The sequence below is a fragment of the Oratosquilla oratoria genome, chromosome 28 (assembly GCF_046742065.1).
Source record: "Oratosquilla oratoria isolate Oo_2021 chromosome 28, ASM4674206v1, whole genome shotgun sequence".
NCBI classification, from domain to species: Eukaryota; Metazoa; Arthropoda; class Malacostraca; order Stomatopoda; family Squillidae; genus Oratosquilla; species Oratosquilla oratoria.
The window spans coordinates 23075103-23091464 of NC_134804.1; the positions used below are offsets into that span (position 1 = coordinate 23075103).

The 16362-nt window shown below is 40.7% G+C and overlaps 1 protein-coding gene across 2 annotated transcripts in view; it reads left to right on the forward strand.

Annotated features, from left to right (window-relative positions):
• The window catches only part of pico (ras-associated and pleckstrin homology domains-containing protein pico), a 40825-nt gene extending 24711 nt beyond the window's left edge, over nt 1–16114 (forward strand). The window contains exons 4-10 of one of the 2 annotated variants that reach the window (XM_076211020.1): nt 776–915; nt 3130–3192; nt 7049–7286; nt 7859–8055; nt 9192–9383; nt 9601–9768; nt 11215–16114. In XM_076211020.1, the coding sequence (XP_076067135.1) occupies nt 776–915; nt 3130–3192; nt 7049–7286; nt 7859–8055; nt 9192–9383; nt 9601–9768; nt 11215–13038 (2822 nt within the window). In that variant the 3' untranslated portion in view covers nt 13039–16114. The remainder of the gene's footprint in view (nt 1–775; nt 916–3129; nt 3193–7048; nt 7287–7858; nt 8056–9191; nt 9384–9600; nt 9769–11214) is intronic. The other variant, XM_076211021.1, reaches the window with a different exon arrangement.
• Nucleotides 16115–16362: the final 248 nt, after the last annotated feature.

The following is a 16362-nucleotide window of genomic DNA, read 5'->3' on the forward strand; positions in this document are numbered from 1 at the left end:
TAGTGGCAAACTAATATAATAAAACTGTAAATATGACATTTTATCTACCAACATTTTTTTTGTGCCTGGATGAATTAAAGTATAAATGCATGTTACTTGAAAAGTGGGGGTGAGGTAGTGTGTGTGAGCAAAAATTTTTGACGCAGCCCGAAGGGATTTCTCCCCGTCCTCTCCTTTATATAGGGGGACGGAGAGGGGGGGTCGCTGATTTAATGAAGCGGCCTTGCTGTGGATGTGCTGTGTCCTGCGACACTGCTTCTGACCCAGGGCAGTGGACAGGGTGCAGGGATGACCCGTCATCTAGGAGGTGCTAAGATGGGAGGGAGGGTGGAGGGGTGTGGAGTGTTTTCGGGGATGAAATGGGTGGAAATGTTTTTGTGCCTTGTCCTTTTTGGCTACCCCCCTGGTAAGGGGGAAAAAAGCCTTGGTATATGTATGTATGTACTTGAAAAGTGGTAATGTGGAGTCTCTAATGGTACATACATACATACATATACCAAGGCTTTTTTTTTTTTCCCTTACCAGGGGGGTAGCCAAAAAGGACAAGGCACAAAAACATTCCCACCCATTTAATCCCCAAAAACACTCCACACCCCTCCACCCTCCCTCCCATCTTAGCACCTCTAATGGTGAAAGTGGAAATGAATGAGAACACAGAGTAAAAAGGGTGAGAATTTCTTTATCTACACATAGTTCTCTCTTTACAGGTAATGACTGCTTGAGTGGAAGAATGAATATTCATTACTTAATGTTGTGTTCTTTTTTCCATCTTCAGTTGGGAGAACAGACAGTCCGGACAATGATTCTGCCTTCAGTGATAATGTGTCTATGTTGTCCTCTGAAAGTTCAGCCTCCAGTGGTGCATCGGGCTCGGCAGGTTCTCGGCAGGATGCATCAAAGGCACAGCTTACACAGGTCAGTTTTGCATTAAGTATTTAAACACATGCACACATACACATGCTAATATGTATATATATTATGTGTGTGTGTGTGTGTGTGAGTATTTATTTACCTAGTATTTTGCGGGAGAAGAGCTATGCGTGTAGTGACCCGCAGTTGTATCTTTCTGCATCCAGTTCTTTCTTAAAATCATATATAGTTAACCCCTTCCATACGGTGCCGCACACGTAGGCGTCATGGGGAGCGAGTGTATTCGCGAGGCTGCCATATCGGCGTCTTGATTATATTTATTGTAGTCGCCCCTGTGTTTTTACATTCTCTCAAATGTGCCCTGAATCCCATTCTCTGTGGTATTCAAAATTCGCGGGTGAAAGAGAGAACGATCAATATAAGCGGTGACTATATTTTATGATGCGAGTATTATTACGACACGTCGTACGGCTGGCATTGGCTGCTGCCACTGAGATCTAAGTCCATGACGCCTACGTGTGCGGCACCGTACGGAAGGGGTTAAAGGACACTTTAATTGATCTTAATAAATTGAAAGTTTCTCCAACTATTTTGTTGCTATGTTTGTCTGGTGCCATGTCATTGGTTATAGTTACTCCTAGGTCCCTTTCTGAGTTGACTTTTTTAACTTTGTACCAATTTTATATTGTCCCAGTATTCTATTTTTGCTTTTTCCAAATTCCATTATACTACATTTCTTGATGTTGAAACTCACTTCACACTTCTGACTCCATTTCCAGACATTGTCTAGGTCTTTTTGTAGTGATTTGCAATCTTCCTCTGTACTTACTCTCTTTAGCAGTTTCACATCATCTGCAAAGAAGTTCATATAACATTCCGCACCTTCACCCATGTATTTGTATATATGTCAAACATTATGAGAGCCAATACAGAATCTTGTGGAACTCCACTTATCATTTCTTCCCAATTTGAGTTCTTGTCTGAGTACCACCCTCATTTTTCTCCCATTCAAGAAATCTTTCATCCATTCCAATAACTTTCCTTGTACTTCACCTATTGTTTCAATTTTTCTTAGTAGCTTTTTGTGTGGTACTTAGTCAAATGCTTGTTGTAAATCTGAGAAGGGACAATCTACCCATCCATCCCTTTCTTGTATTATTTCTATTAGCCTTGAGTAAAAGCATATCAAGTTTGTGGCACACGATCTTCCATGTCTAAATCCAACTTGGAATAGGGCTATAGCTATTAACTGAAACATAGAAGCTTAACTTTCTTCTTAGTTTCCTTTTTAATTCCAATTGTGGGTTCTTTGTGCATATATATATATATATATATATATATATATATATATATATATATATATATATATATAATACATATACCAAGGCTTTTTCCCCCTTACAAGGGAGGTAGCCAAAAAGGAAAAAGCATAAAATCATTCCCACCCATTCCATTGTATATGTATGTGTGTGTGTGCATTATGTATATGCATGTGTGTGTGATTTTTTTTTATTATAAGGCATCTTAAAGAATATTAGACAACTAGCTTTCCATACAAGTGCATAATTTTTTTGATTTACTTAAAAAGAGGAAGTAGTAGAATAAAGAGTTATCCATACCAAAGGGCTTCCTATTCTGTATAACAACTCCACTCCCTTCCCACTCCCATCATAGCCCATTCCCATATGAAGAGAATGTATCTATAAGGTACTGGTAATAGGGAAGACCAATTGTTTGGGTCTGTGGAGAAAATGGAGAAAGATAAATGGGTGAGAAATGGCTATTTAAGGTAGGAGCTGCTAAATGGAGTCATCCAAGAATCAGGGGTCTTAACAGAGGTTGCTCAAGATTGCTGCATGTGAAGTTGCATTAAAGTAAAAAAAACAAAACAAAAAAAAACACATGCTGACATAGGCCCTTTAAAAGTAAATTAATAACATTGTAATGATAGGATTCATCATGGAAGAAATATATGTTCTTTTAGGAGATTAGATTTTGAATGAAATTTATTTTAGCAAGGACAAGTGAATAGGACCTTTTATCTAAGATATTTTGAAATAAGTGTTGCTTTATGGACTGTATACATTGTAAACTTATTTTGGTATTCTAAAAGTGCAGTGCATAACTAACCTTGGAAGACTAACATGCTTTTACTTTGGATTTTTCTCTCTCTTTTTTTTTTGTTTTTTTTTTGTTTTCTTTCTTTCTTTCTGACATGCATGCTTGTGCCCTGCTTGTCCTGCATGTTGCCCTAAACAGAAGACTGTAGTGCTAGGTCTCAGGGAATACAGAACCTTCCTTGATTGTGGAGGCTTTCCAAAGGTAGGAATGAAACCAGGTTTGAGGTGATGGGTACCAAGGTTGCTTTAGTTTATTAGCTTCTGCCATTGATGCTCTTAGCTGGAATACGTTGAACTCTGTGGTTGTATGTACTATGTCTTTATATTTTAATGTAATTATCGAGGAACAGTATACACTCTTAAGTACGGGATAGCTTTTTGTAAATTGTGCATGAGATTATTGACCATGTTTCTATAGCCAATTCACTCAAAGAATCTCAGTCGATTCTGCATTTTTGGTTGGCAGCCCTGCTCACCCTTCACTATGATGCAACTCATGAACTTTCATATCTACATATTTCAATTTCCGATCTGAGTGTCACTCTTCAGAGACTCAAGAAGATAATGAATATGAGATGATGAAAGCTGTAAAGTATTCAAGATGCGAAAAACCATGTGCAGTATGTACTCATGTCATGTTCAATTTTGACTCATGAGATTGATTGGGGTGGAGGGAGCGAGTGAGAGGTGCGGAGACACTGTGCTTCCCACTATCCGTCCAGTATCAAAAGATAATCATATAGACCTTTCATTTTCTCTTCTATGCATCACTTTATGGGATATGTGAAAGCACAGTCATATTCATGACTATTTTATATCACAGAAGACATGTTAAATTTTACAACCAGCCTCATAATGACTGGACACAGCGATGATAAATGAAATGCTGTATAAACATTAAAATTATATTCCTTATCTTATACTTGGTATAAATACTTTCTTTGTACTATTGAGATGGAAAGCTTTGAAATAGGTGAACAAGGACTGCGTCATCCTTAGATGTACATGAAATTTGTGTAACTCGTATAGCCACTGAGTTAAGTGAAGAAATATGAAAATATTTTAAGGAGGCTTGAAGTTTAAACCAGCTCAGCAGGAGAAGGGTGAGCAGGGCAGCCAACCAAAAATGCAGGATCGACTGAGATTCTTTGAGTGAATTGCCTATAGTCAGATAGAAATGTAACGGTTGTGGTATTTATCATCCAGGAAGTGCAAGTCACCTCTACAGAACACAAATCTAGTCAGTTTCAGAACACTACTCTTTTAAGATTAATTGGGACTGGTAGTTTTTAAGTATATAGTCATGATGTAGATACTGTTGTTGTCACTGTGTTAAGACTTTGCAAAATTTCTACTGCTCTGTTGGAATGCATTCAGTCATAATCAAATCCATATTACTCATAAATTGCCAATGTACACAGGAGTAGGTGGTCATATAAATATTGTAGTGTTCTTTTCACAATCTCCTCATCTCCTTTCTGGACATCATTTTAATTCTTGCTCTTATCTCATTCTCTTCCCCTTCTCTTCCCCTTCCATTTTTTCCTCTTTTTTACCTCTACTCCCTCACATTCTCTTCTCATTCTCCAGTATCACATTCTCATCTCTCTTCATTTTTCTCTCTTATCACTCCCTCTTTCTCCTCACTCTTTCTTCTGCCCATATTCTCACCACTCTCACCTCTTTCTCCCCTGTCTCATCTTCCCCCTCTCCTTCTCCTCTCTATGTCTCTCCTCTGCTCTTTCCTTCTCCATTCTCTGTCTCTCCTCTGCTCTCTCCTTCGCCATTCTCCTTTTCTCTCACACTGTCACTCTTTCTGTCTGTGTATCTCTCTCTTTCTCTCGTAGTCAACATGGTAAGAAGTGTTTACCATGTTGATTACACTCTCTCCCTTTCCTTTTCCCTTTCCATTACCTGCTCCCTCTCCCCCTCCCTCTCCCCTCCTTCAAATGTCTATTTCTCATTACACTTTTTGATCCCCCAAGGCATTTACTCTCTTCTCTCAATCTACATTCTACCTCCATCTCCACTCCTCCCTTTCCTGCCATATTTGCACCCAAGTATCTAAAACTATCCACTTCCAGTCTCTCTCCTTTAATACTCACTTCCAGTCTGCTGCCACTTTCTCCCCTTGTACATCTCATCACCTTACTTTTATCCACATTTATCTTCAACTTCCTTCTTTTGCACACCTTCCCAAACTTTGTCACTAACTTCCTCAATCCCTCCTCTGATCCTGCTACAAGTGCAGTGTCATCAGCAAACAACAACTGGCTTATCTCCCACTTTTCTCCATTTTCTTTAACTATCTCCAATCCCTGACCCACTACCCTTGCATTTACCTCTCGCACCACCCCATCCATGTATAAATTGAACAGCCAGGGCGACATAACACATCTCTGACAAAGTCCCACCTTTACCTCAAACCACTCACTCTCTCCATTTCTAATCCTGACACATGCTCTACTACTCTCATAAAAATTCTTGACAACTCCTAAAAACTTTCCTCCTATCCCATATATTGGCAATACCTCCCACAGTGCCATCCTGTCGACCCTGTCATAAGCCTTTTCCAAATCCATAAAAGCCCAAAAAACATCCTTACCTTTTCCTATAGCTTTCTCACATATCTGTCTTGCCACAAAAATTTTATCTACACAACCTCTACCTATTTTATCTACACAACCTCTACCTGTCCTAAACCCACACTATTCCTCACCAATTACTCCCTCTGTTCCTCTCCTAATCTTCTCAATCAAGATCTTCCCATAAGCCTTCCCAACTACACTTAACCCCTTCCATACGGTGCCGCATACGTAGGCGGCATGAGGAGCAAGTGGATACGCGAGGCTGCCATATCGGCGTCTTGATTATATTTATTGTAGTTGCTCCTGCGTAATGACATACTCTCTAAACTGTCTTCATCACATTTTCTATGGTTATCAAAATTCACGGGTGAAAGAGAGAACGATCGATATAAGCAGTGACTATATTTTATGATGCATGCGAGTATTATTACGACACATCGTACGTCTGGCAGCTAATGCTGCACGCGAGATTTTGGCCCATACTGAAGAGGTTAACAAGCTATTAATTATATATAAAAGTGAAAAAGGAATAGGATTTAGGAAATCATATAAACAGTAGTGGGAGAGACATATAACTGGTATGATGAGGGGAAAAAAAATCTGTTACACCCCAGACTGGAATATGCTGCAGTGGTGTGGTTGCCACAAATGAAATATATAAGAAAAATAGAGAGATGCAAAGGGCAGCAATCAGAATAATCTCCAACTTGTCTGTTAAAACATATAGGGAGAGAGCGGAAAAACAAGGATTACTAATATTAAAAAAAAAGAAAAGAGAGAGTGAACATGATAGTTGTTTTTAAAACTGAGATCTGTTAGCGTGAGATGAAAAAATATCAGGAAGACAGCAAAGAACAAATTTTTTAAAAGATGTTAGGAAATGTAGCTTTTCACTTAGATGTGTCAGTTTGTGGAACAAATCAGAAGAGATAATTCAAGCCAGCAAATCTGAATTTTAAGACAAGGTTTGATCAATGGAGAGGGAGACATAGTACTTTATGAACATAGTTCCAAATTTGTAAGCTACAATTTAGAAGCATACACGCATTTGGATGTGCACACTTTTTTCCATATTCTTTCACTCAAAACAATGAAAATTGTCCTTTGTTTTGTAAAGATAATGTAATGGATGTTCATTACTATGCGTTGTACTTGCTACTCGTGTGTTGTGCGCATTAAATTGCTTTGGTGTATATGTATGCTTTTATTTTTATTATTTATTTTTATCTTCATTTATTTAATTTTGTAAGCTACAGGAGAAATGGATGTAGTGGAAAAAATTACTGTAGACGAGTTTGTATTGATGTTGTATGTAAATTCATATATACTTCACCTGGGATCCATTATGTTTTTTTTGACAGCATAGATAAACTTTGAAATACAGTTAACTTTTTATTCTTCATTTTTTCTAACCATTGTATACATTTGTTTTATTTCAGTTGTGTTTAAATCACTATTTTTCTTCTACAGGCTGAGCAAGCAGCTAGAGTTAAGGCAGAAAAAATTAAAATGGCTCTTGAAAAGATCAAGGAAGCCAATGTTAAGAAATTATTTATTAAAGCCTTCACTGTTGATGATTCTACCAAATCATTGTTGGTTGATGAGAAGATGACTGTAGGGCATGTAAGCAGACTGCTGGCAGACAAAAACCATGTTCGCATGGATCCGAAATGGGCAGTTGTGGAACACATCCCGGACCTCTATATGGGTAAGAAAGCTGCTGCCAGGGAATGTATATCTTTAATTCTTTGATGAATATACTTATTTTGTCACAGGAAATGCCAGACGATATTGGTAGTGTTGATTTTGTATTGAAAGCATGGTTAGTCACAATAAAATACAGAAATTTTAGCTCCCAAGAGCCCCTCTCATTTATTCATTTGTTACCTGCAAAAATATATAAATAGGACATTTTAATTACTTTTTAATAAAAACCTGAATTCTTTTTTAATTACTGGAGGGAGGGAGGGAGAGGTGGTGAAAGGGAGTGGCGGTGGAGTATGTGGGGATGAAATGGGTGGGAGTGGATTTATGCCTTTTGACCTTGGGCTACCTCTCATGTAAGGGTGAAAAGCCCTTGATATATGTGTGTACTGTGTAAGGTGCCAAGATAGGAGGGAGGGAGGAGGGTGGAGGGGAGTGAAATATATGGGAAATGAAATAGGTGGGAGTGATTTCTATGCCTTTTTCTTTTTGGCTACCCCTCCATGTAAGGGGGAAAAAGCCTTTGGTATATATATGTATGTGCTGTGTAATGATGCATGTGCTTTCCATTTTCAGAAAGAATTTATGAAGATGACGAAATGATTGTGGACAATTTGTTACTCTGGACAAGGGACAGTAAAAACAAGCTCTTGTTCTTGGAGAGACCTGAGAAGTATGATCTTTTCCTAAGGCCAGAATTGTATCTTCTTATTGGATCCTCCTCTCAGAAAGACCTTGACCTTGATGATGAAGGGCGCAGCACACTTTTAGAGGTTAGTAAGGAGTATTAGAAAAACTTTAGCTATAATTAGGATTTGAAAGTGACTCATTGCTACCTACATGTGGTGGTGGTGGTCTATCAACACTTTCATTAAGTGAATAGTGTTTGGCCATGAATAGATGAGTGGTTGTGGAGATGAATTGTAAAGGAGACAAGTAAATATGTATATGGAGTGAAAAACATTATGAGAAGTGGATGTTTGGGCTAAAGCATAAACTGTTAAAAGTTACCTTGGGGGTCATGGGTCTCCTGCATGGGAGATCTTGAGCAATCAATGGATTGATTGATCATGGATTGATCGATTGGAATTTGGGAATGAATGCAAAGAGAAAGTTGTATGAAGGTGTGATTGTTCCTATGGCACTGTATGGAGCAGAGACTTAGAATTTAAGGGAAGCTAGAAAGGAGGTATTTTAGTGTGTTTGAGAATAAGTGTAACGTGACTAGATTGTGAGAAATGTGAAAGCAAGGCAGAGCACAGGGATGGAAAGAGAGCTGTCATACAGGGTGGATCAAGGAGTACTGATATGATGTGGTCATATGAAATGTAAAAGAGCAGACCTCTTCTTTCTCTATTGCCTCCGACCCAGGTGGTGGGAAGGAAATGGGGATGTCCGTTCATCCACAAGAAGCTAAGATAAAAAGGAGACAAGGGTGGTGGATGGGAGTGGGTGTGTGCCTTTTACTTGGGTAGGCTGCCTCCCTTACAAAGGGTAACCCTTAGTATATAGATAGATAGATAATTTTTATTCTGAAAAATACTACAAAAAGGGCATCACTAACGAGCAGTATGACAATCAGGAATTAAAATATCAATAGTTACTCATACCACCTTTTTCTAGAAATTAGAGGTCAAAAGATGCCAGGAAAAGTGATTGTGTCATTGCCATTAAGTACACAGAAATCCAAATAAATATCACAAAACATATATATTTATTACATGCATGCAGTACAAAGACCTCAATTCTCTTATAATTGGAGTGGTTTAGACTGAGAAAAAATTATATACTTCATATTTAGGTTGTTTTGCTTTGTGATTTTCAAGACTTTATGAAGTATAATGCCTGTACATTTTCATTTAAGGATATATATGACACAGTCTCTGAAAGAGTTATAATTTGCTTCCAGGAATTTTTCTCAAGCTCTGGTGTAGGTGTTCCTGAAGTTGAGGGTCCACTTTTCCTAAAATCAGAAGGAAAGAAAGTTTGGAAAAAGTTTTATTTTGTTTTAAGAGCTTCTGGCTTGTATTACTGTCCTAAAGGGAAATCCTCGAGATCATCAAAAGATCTTCTTTGCCTTGCTACTCTGGAAATCAATCAGGTGAGTAGGTCCTGTGTTAGATTGCTGGTTGTTACATTCATGCATAGCCAGAAAAAAAGTATAAAATGTTCACAGTTTATGAATTACCTTGTGGATACACATGTTTTAGCACAATCTGTTCTATTGAACCCTAGTTTGTTACAATTTTTTTATGATAGTATATTTTCATTAAGATTATTTTGATATCACAATGTAACCTGTCACTCCGTAAAATCAGGTATATTACGGTGTTGGATGGAAGAAGAAGTACAAAGCTCCAACAGACTGGTGTTTTGCCATCAAGCCTCCCCATTTGCAGACAAAGAGCAGCAAATACATCAAATATCTCTGTGCAGAGGACTCTCAGACTCTTGCAAGATGGGTGATGGGAATGCGTATTGCAAAGGTGGGTGGATCCTTTTTACACATGTACATGGGAAGCTCGCTGGCTGAGCCGGTTAGAGCGTCGTTACTTGCGGCAAAGGTCGAGGGGATGGCGGTTCGAACCCTACCACCGGCGAAGTTGAACTAAGGGCATGGTTCATTAAATTCCACGCTACAAAGCCCTCTGTGAGGGGCATCGTCCTAGCCTTCCGATAGGGGGGAGTTTGTGATGTTAAACCACATCACCACATCACATACATGCATATACCAACAGCTTTTTCCCAATTACAAGGCAGGTAGCCAAAAACAAAGGCATAAAATCCACTCCTACCCATTCCATCCCCACATATTCCACTCCCTCCTGGATGACGGGTCATCCCTGCATCTCTCCCAATGCTCTGGGTCAGAAGCAGTGTAGCAAAACACAGCACATCCATAGCAAGGCCACTTCATTTAATCAGCACCCCCCTCTCCATCTCCTCATGGAGAAAAAGAGAAGTCAGGGAGAAATCCCTTTGTGCTGTGTCAAAACATCATTCACACATACTCCCCCCATCCCCCACTCACTCCTATGCATCACAGCATCATCCATGTACAACCATTCTCCACTCACCCCTATCTTCTGTCCTCTCCCTTCCTTCCTCAACAGACATTCCCCTCTTTCCCAATGCCATTTTTACCCCATCCATCCATCTCATCCTTAGTTGCCCCTTCATGTTCACTCCTTCCACTTCTGCCTTCCACACCTCTTTTACTAATCTTTCTTCACTCATTCTTGCCATGTGTCCAAACCATCCTAATACTCTTTCATCATCCCTATCTCCCAACTCCCTTTCCACCCCTGCTCTCCTCTGCATCTCATTTCTCACTCTATCCAGCCTAGTAACCCCTACCGTACTTCACAGATATGTCATCTCAAACAGTTAAACTCTTCCTCTTTCCTCTTATGTTCCTACCATACTTCTCAGACATATCATCTCAATCACATTTAAACCCTTCCTCTCTTATGTTCCATATCCCTCCCCCATGGAGTGCTGTCAGGACAATTATCCCCTCAGACAATCTTCTCATAGCATCAATTCCCAAATGTCTATTTTACATTAGATTTTTTAATCCACCAAGGCACTTACTTGTTTCTCTCATTCTACAATCTCAATCTCTCAATTGACAAAAAGGGATTGTAGATTGTTCAGGTAATAAAGTGAAAAAGTAAATATCAGGCAAAAACCTCTGAAAGCTTTTGAAGTACAGATATTATGATATTTGATATATGACATTAGTCTTAAATGTTTGCTAGTTTTAGGGGAACTGGGCAATAACCATTTTGGGTTCAGTAAATAACTGTTACTGTATTTTTATTGACATTTTAATTTTTGAAATGAAACATTCCAGTGTTTGTGAGGAAAGCATATTGAATATTTGCAGAATGATATTTTATGTACAACTTATCACTTTTATTCATTTTTAGAGCGGAAAGCAGCTAATTGACAACTACAAGTCTCTGGTGGAGGACTTAGCACAGGAGGACATCGACATGCTAGCGTCTTCTCGGTCCTTCAGTGTAGCCTCCATGACAGGAGTCAGTACTTCCTCCAGAGGGGCATCACAGGCCACCACACCTTCCTCAGAGTCTCGGTCTGTGGACTCTTGTTTGGCTCCAAGCATTGGCACAAGTATTGCTGATGGCGATGATGGGGATGATGCACACTCGTCAACAGGATCCTCCTCACAGGACACGCCTGTCAATACACTGTGTAGGCCCAGCATGTGGCGACAGGATAGCCTTAAAAGTGGTTCTTCAAGTAGTTCAAGTGGTTGCCTCAGTGAAAGGTCGTCAGCTAGTACTCCAACCTGTGAACATGGGTTTGAAGCGGACTTTCCTCAAGGAACCATCAAGAGAAAGCCCTCGAGCAACCCAAAACTGCCCTTAACAACTACGACCAGACTCTTAGTGAAGGAAGTTGAAGGGGAGGAAATAACAGATGCAGGAGTAATGCGAGGCACATTACGACAGTCAGTGCGTAGATCTTTAACAGAGGAAGTCAACACTTTACGAAGACGTAATTCAGTCACTCAGTCAAGAAGTAGTATGGCCAGTAGTTCAAGTCAGCCTCCTCAGGAAGAGGAGATGGACAGTTTGCCTCTTCCTCCACCTCCACCAGAGTTAATGGGTGACAGTGATACAGAGTCATTGCCACCTCCTCCACCTGAGTTGCTTGCGTCCACGCTTAGTTTAAATTCTTTACCTCCACCACCAGATGAAGCTTCTTTGCCCCCCACAGCACCAGAAGACTTGATGACAGCAAGTATCACCTCCTTGCCACCGCCACCACCTCCACTCAACATACCAACACACCCAGCGAGCCCTACTCAAAAATTACCACCTCCACCACCCACTACACCAAAGCCAAGTAACTACAAAGCTGCTGTAGCTGCCTCTCGGGGGTCTACATCTCCAGTGTATCAGAGTGTTGTTCCTCCGGCCGTTGCACCCAAACCTTCACGTGAAGCCATCGAGACTGCCATTTATTCAGCACCACCTTACTTGGCAGAATTAAGAGCACAAACAGCAGCAGCTACTCAAGTAGGTGCTGGTAGCCAGTGGCGGGGAGAAGGCCAGTATCCGTCTCCGCCGCCGCCGCCACCACCACCACCAGCATCGGCATCACCACCTGTTTCGGCAGACCCCACCTATGCACGTCCACAGAAAAGTCCACAGAAGAAAGTTAAGAGAATAACATTTGTTGATGATGTTCAAGAAATTACCACACCACCCTTGTCCCCAAGTGCCCCAAAGCCTTTGCCTCCTAGACGGTCAGACTCCACTAAATTGAGTATCCCAAAACGTTTAGACACACCAGGTAGCAAAGTTACACCACCTAGATCCTTCCTTACTAATTTGCAACGTGTTATGCAGAAGAAGTGGCAAGTTGCGCAGAAGTGTAAAGACTTTGACAAGATGCCACATGAAGTGCTAGGCTTTAGAGATCCCCTCCCTCCCACTGAAGCTGAGCGAAATGTAGGTGCATGGATTCAGGAACATTATGGGAGCTTGTATGAGAATCTGTCCCCCCATGGCAGCCCTCCCTATAGTGGTGGTGATGTAGGGGGGATGGAAGAGGGAGGTGCCGTAGCCCCTCCCCCCCGTCCTGCCCACCACACCATTGCTGTGATTCGCCCACCCATTGCCCAAGAGGAACACCGAGTTTCACAAACACTGCCTGGCAAAAAGAAGCCCCCACCCCCCCCTCCAAAACGTGCAGATAGTACTCAGCTAAGCACTAGGCAATGATGATCCTAGCCATAGTTTTATATCTTGAAAAATATCAGTGAAAGAGTATTCGTTATTAATGTCTTGCGGGATTTGTAAAGAAACCTGCTGGTTAGTTTAATTCAAAAATCAACTTACCAGTATTAAGGCATGGAGGCATATTTCAAGATACTGTGGTGCTCATTTAAGAAATAGCTTTTATAGGTCCTGCTCCTTCTGCTGTTGGAAGTGGTAATTGGCCAAACAGCAGTGCTTGAGAGGACCAGACAATGTGTTAATGTTCGCCAGTAAAACTGAGTGGAGTCACCTCTGGCTTATAAAGTCACCTTATTCTATCTTTCCATATAAATGTATATTTCTAACTTTGTTTTGCTGTTATTGTAAAGTACTATGAATTAGTTATAGGCTAAGATATGAAATGTTGAAGGTGTGAATGGAGTGATTGCGAGGATTCCCAAGATGGTGCTTACCAAGGCAGCATCGAGCGATGCGTGTTCCTCGCCAGCTGTCAGTCATTGAGTCTTTCAGGGCGCCCTGCCATGCCCCACACTGGCGTCATGCTTAGCCCCTGTCATAGCATTCTGCTATGCTCCATATGCTGGTGTCATGCCATGCCCTTGTAATAGCATCATGCTGTGTCCCTTAGGCTGGCCTCATCCTGTACTGTGCCCCATTTTGACATCATGCCATACTCCCATGCCCATGCTATATTGTGCCCTGTGCTGGAATGGTAGTGCTGTCATCACCCTCCTGCTGCTGCTGCTGCTGTTTGAAAGCCTCACTGGTGCTGTTCAGAGGGGTGGAGCCAGGCCAAGAGGTGGGCAGCTCGCTTATTGGGGCAGGCACATTTGTCTCGTTGCCTTGGTACTAGTTGGAATTTCCCCTCTTATACCCTGATGCCCCAAGGGTCACAGACCCTTAGAAGGGCATGCATGGACACTGTGTTAGGCACTTGTTACAGTATCCAGTGAGAGGTACTGTTCAAAGAGTTCCTGGCAATTTGCTGGTGTCAGTGGGAGTGCCTAGCATTGATGGAAGTTCCTGGTGCATGTAATTTATTAAATGTTGGTTGGAATGTCTGATACTAGTTGGGATGCCCAGTGTCTGTAAGGGGAGTACCTTGTATGTGGGGCCGTATCCAGCTCCAACGAAAGTACACAGCACCAGTGGCTGTGCTCAGCATTAGCGGGAGTGCCTCGCACCAGTGAAAGAGCCTGGCACCGGTAGCAGTGCCAGGTATGGTCCAGAAATAAGCGGGTTTGGGTGCTGCATGTTCCTTTGAACATGAACATTCTATGCCCCATTTTAAGTCAATATAGTAAAGCCTTTTTGGTTGTTTGGTCCTTACTTGCCGGCAGTAGTACTTTGTTGCTGGAACACAACACCTGTGTTTGGCACTGACGCTCTTAACTATGGTTTACCATCATTTTTCCCCAATTGATCCTGACTTGACAGTACTTTCCAAAGATTTTTGCACAGAGTATGCTGTCTAGGCTAGCAAGCTGTACCCTTCCAGCCTGGACCTGCACTCGTGCACACCATTGATGTGTTGTCAAAATGTGTATAACGTGTAAAGTGTACATTTTGTATGTTTTGTAATTTTGTATGTAATTTTGAGGTTATCCTGGGGCCTTTTTAGGTATTGTAATTTTTTTTTTATTCGGATTTTCTTGATGAAAATGTGTCCTTTAGTTGATATGTGTTGAGTAACCCTGCATTACTGACAGTTCATTCTTTGCCTTCTCTTCACACACTACCCTTTCCTGCCTTACCCTGCCATGCTGTGGTTCTGCTTCCCGTGTCCAGTCTAGATTGTTATTTTGTACTTTTCCCCCTTTGGCAATATGTTTTAAAATCTCTCATCTTCTACATTTCCTTTGTCCTCTTAGTCCTCATTTTCTTCTCAATAATTTTCCATTTGCAAGTATTTCACTTCCTCATGCCTTGTCTTAGTATTTCTCTTTAGCTGTGCCCCAGCTTCCTTGTCCATGCTTCGTGTTCCCCACCACCCTCCAGCTCACGTGATTTCTGTCTCTCTCTAGTACAGTGGTTGACCCGTTCCAGATCGTCCAATTCCTGTGCCATTCTCAATTGTAGAGATCGGAAGTGACATCTCTCCTTTGTATGAGAAAAAAATACTGATAGTCTTGTGTTATGATTAAGTGCATTTTGTAGATATTAATAACAAATTTACTTTCCTAGATGATAATTTCATATTTTTATGCTCTGAAAGCATTTATTTGTCCTTACCTGATGATACCAAAACTAAATATTATCATGTTTTGTTTTACAGCAAACACCCGTCTTCAGATTCTTTCCTTTGAAAAGCTTCATTGCATTTTTCTTAGCTGAAATTTAAGCCCAATATTCCTATATGGCATTTATATTATAAAACTAATGTTTTGAATCAGAATGCCCTTACTTGCATTTACTATATTCTTGTTTGGTTGATCTTCCTTATAAGGCATTTTCTTGTACCTTGGCCAAAGGTCTCCTTACTCAACCTTTGACATGCTTCTACCTCTGAGGAGGCTGCGTAATTTGTTACAGATTTACTCAATATGTCTTAAATCTTTCATATCCATGTACCATAAATTGTCTTCATTAACTTAACCATTTTTACACTTCTTTTCCTAAGGTATATCCTTACTGCTTTCTTTTCTATATGAAGCTAATATTTCATGTTTGTGTGGTCTGTAAAAGCACTCATTTCCTATAGTCATGTCCATAGTACATTCATTTTCTTAGCCAATATTTCATGTCTCTATGGCCAATAAAACATGTTTTCCTGAGCCATATTCATAATCCATTCATTTTCCATAGCCAGTATATCATGTATGGCCTACACATTCATTTTTACCCTAGCTACCTGCATTGGTTTCCTCCCTTAGCTAAATACTTCGTGTCCATATTCTGTCACTTCTTTGTCCAGTGCAAGCGTAGGCCATCCTGACGAGCTTGGCACAACACTGGCGGCTCCGGCGGTGCCATATCCTTTGTGCGGCGAGGATGCCTGACCTTGTGCCTCAGAGGCCATGTGCCAATCAGTCCCCTATATGTACAGGTTATACACAATAAATATCAATAGCTCCCTGAATTTTAATATTTGATTCTCCTTGCCATATAAGCAAAAATGGATGCGAGTGACAAAGTTGGAGAAGAACAATTAGATGAAGGCAACAACTTATTCAATAAGAGGGGTGATCTAAAGATGAAAGTTGTATTGCTAGGAAAGAGATCTGCAGTATTCACATGGTTTAAGCAGGTAAGAGTGAGTAGGATGTGTGTGATAGGAATGAAAAGAGTAAAGATGCTCCTGTTGCATTTCTAGCCATTCAACTCGCA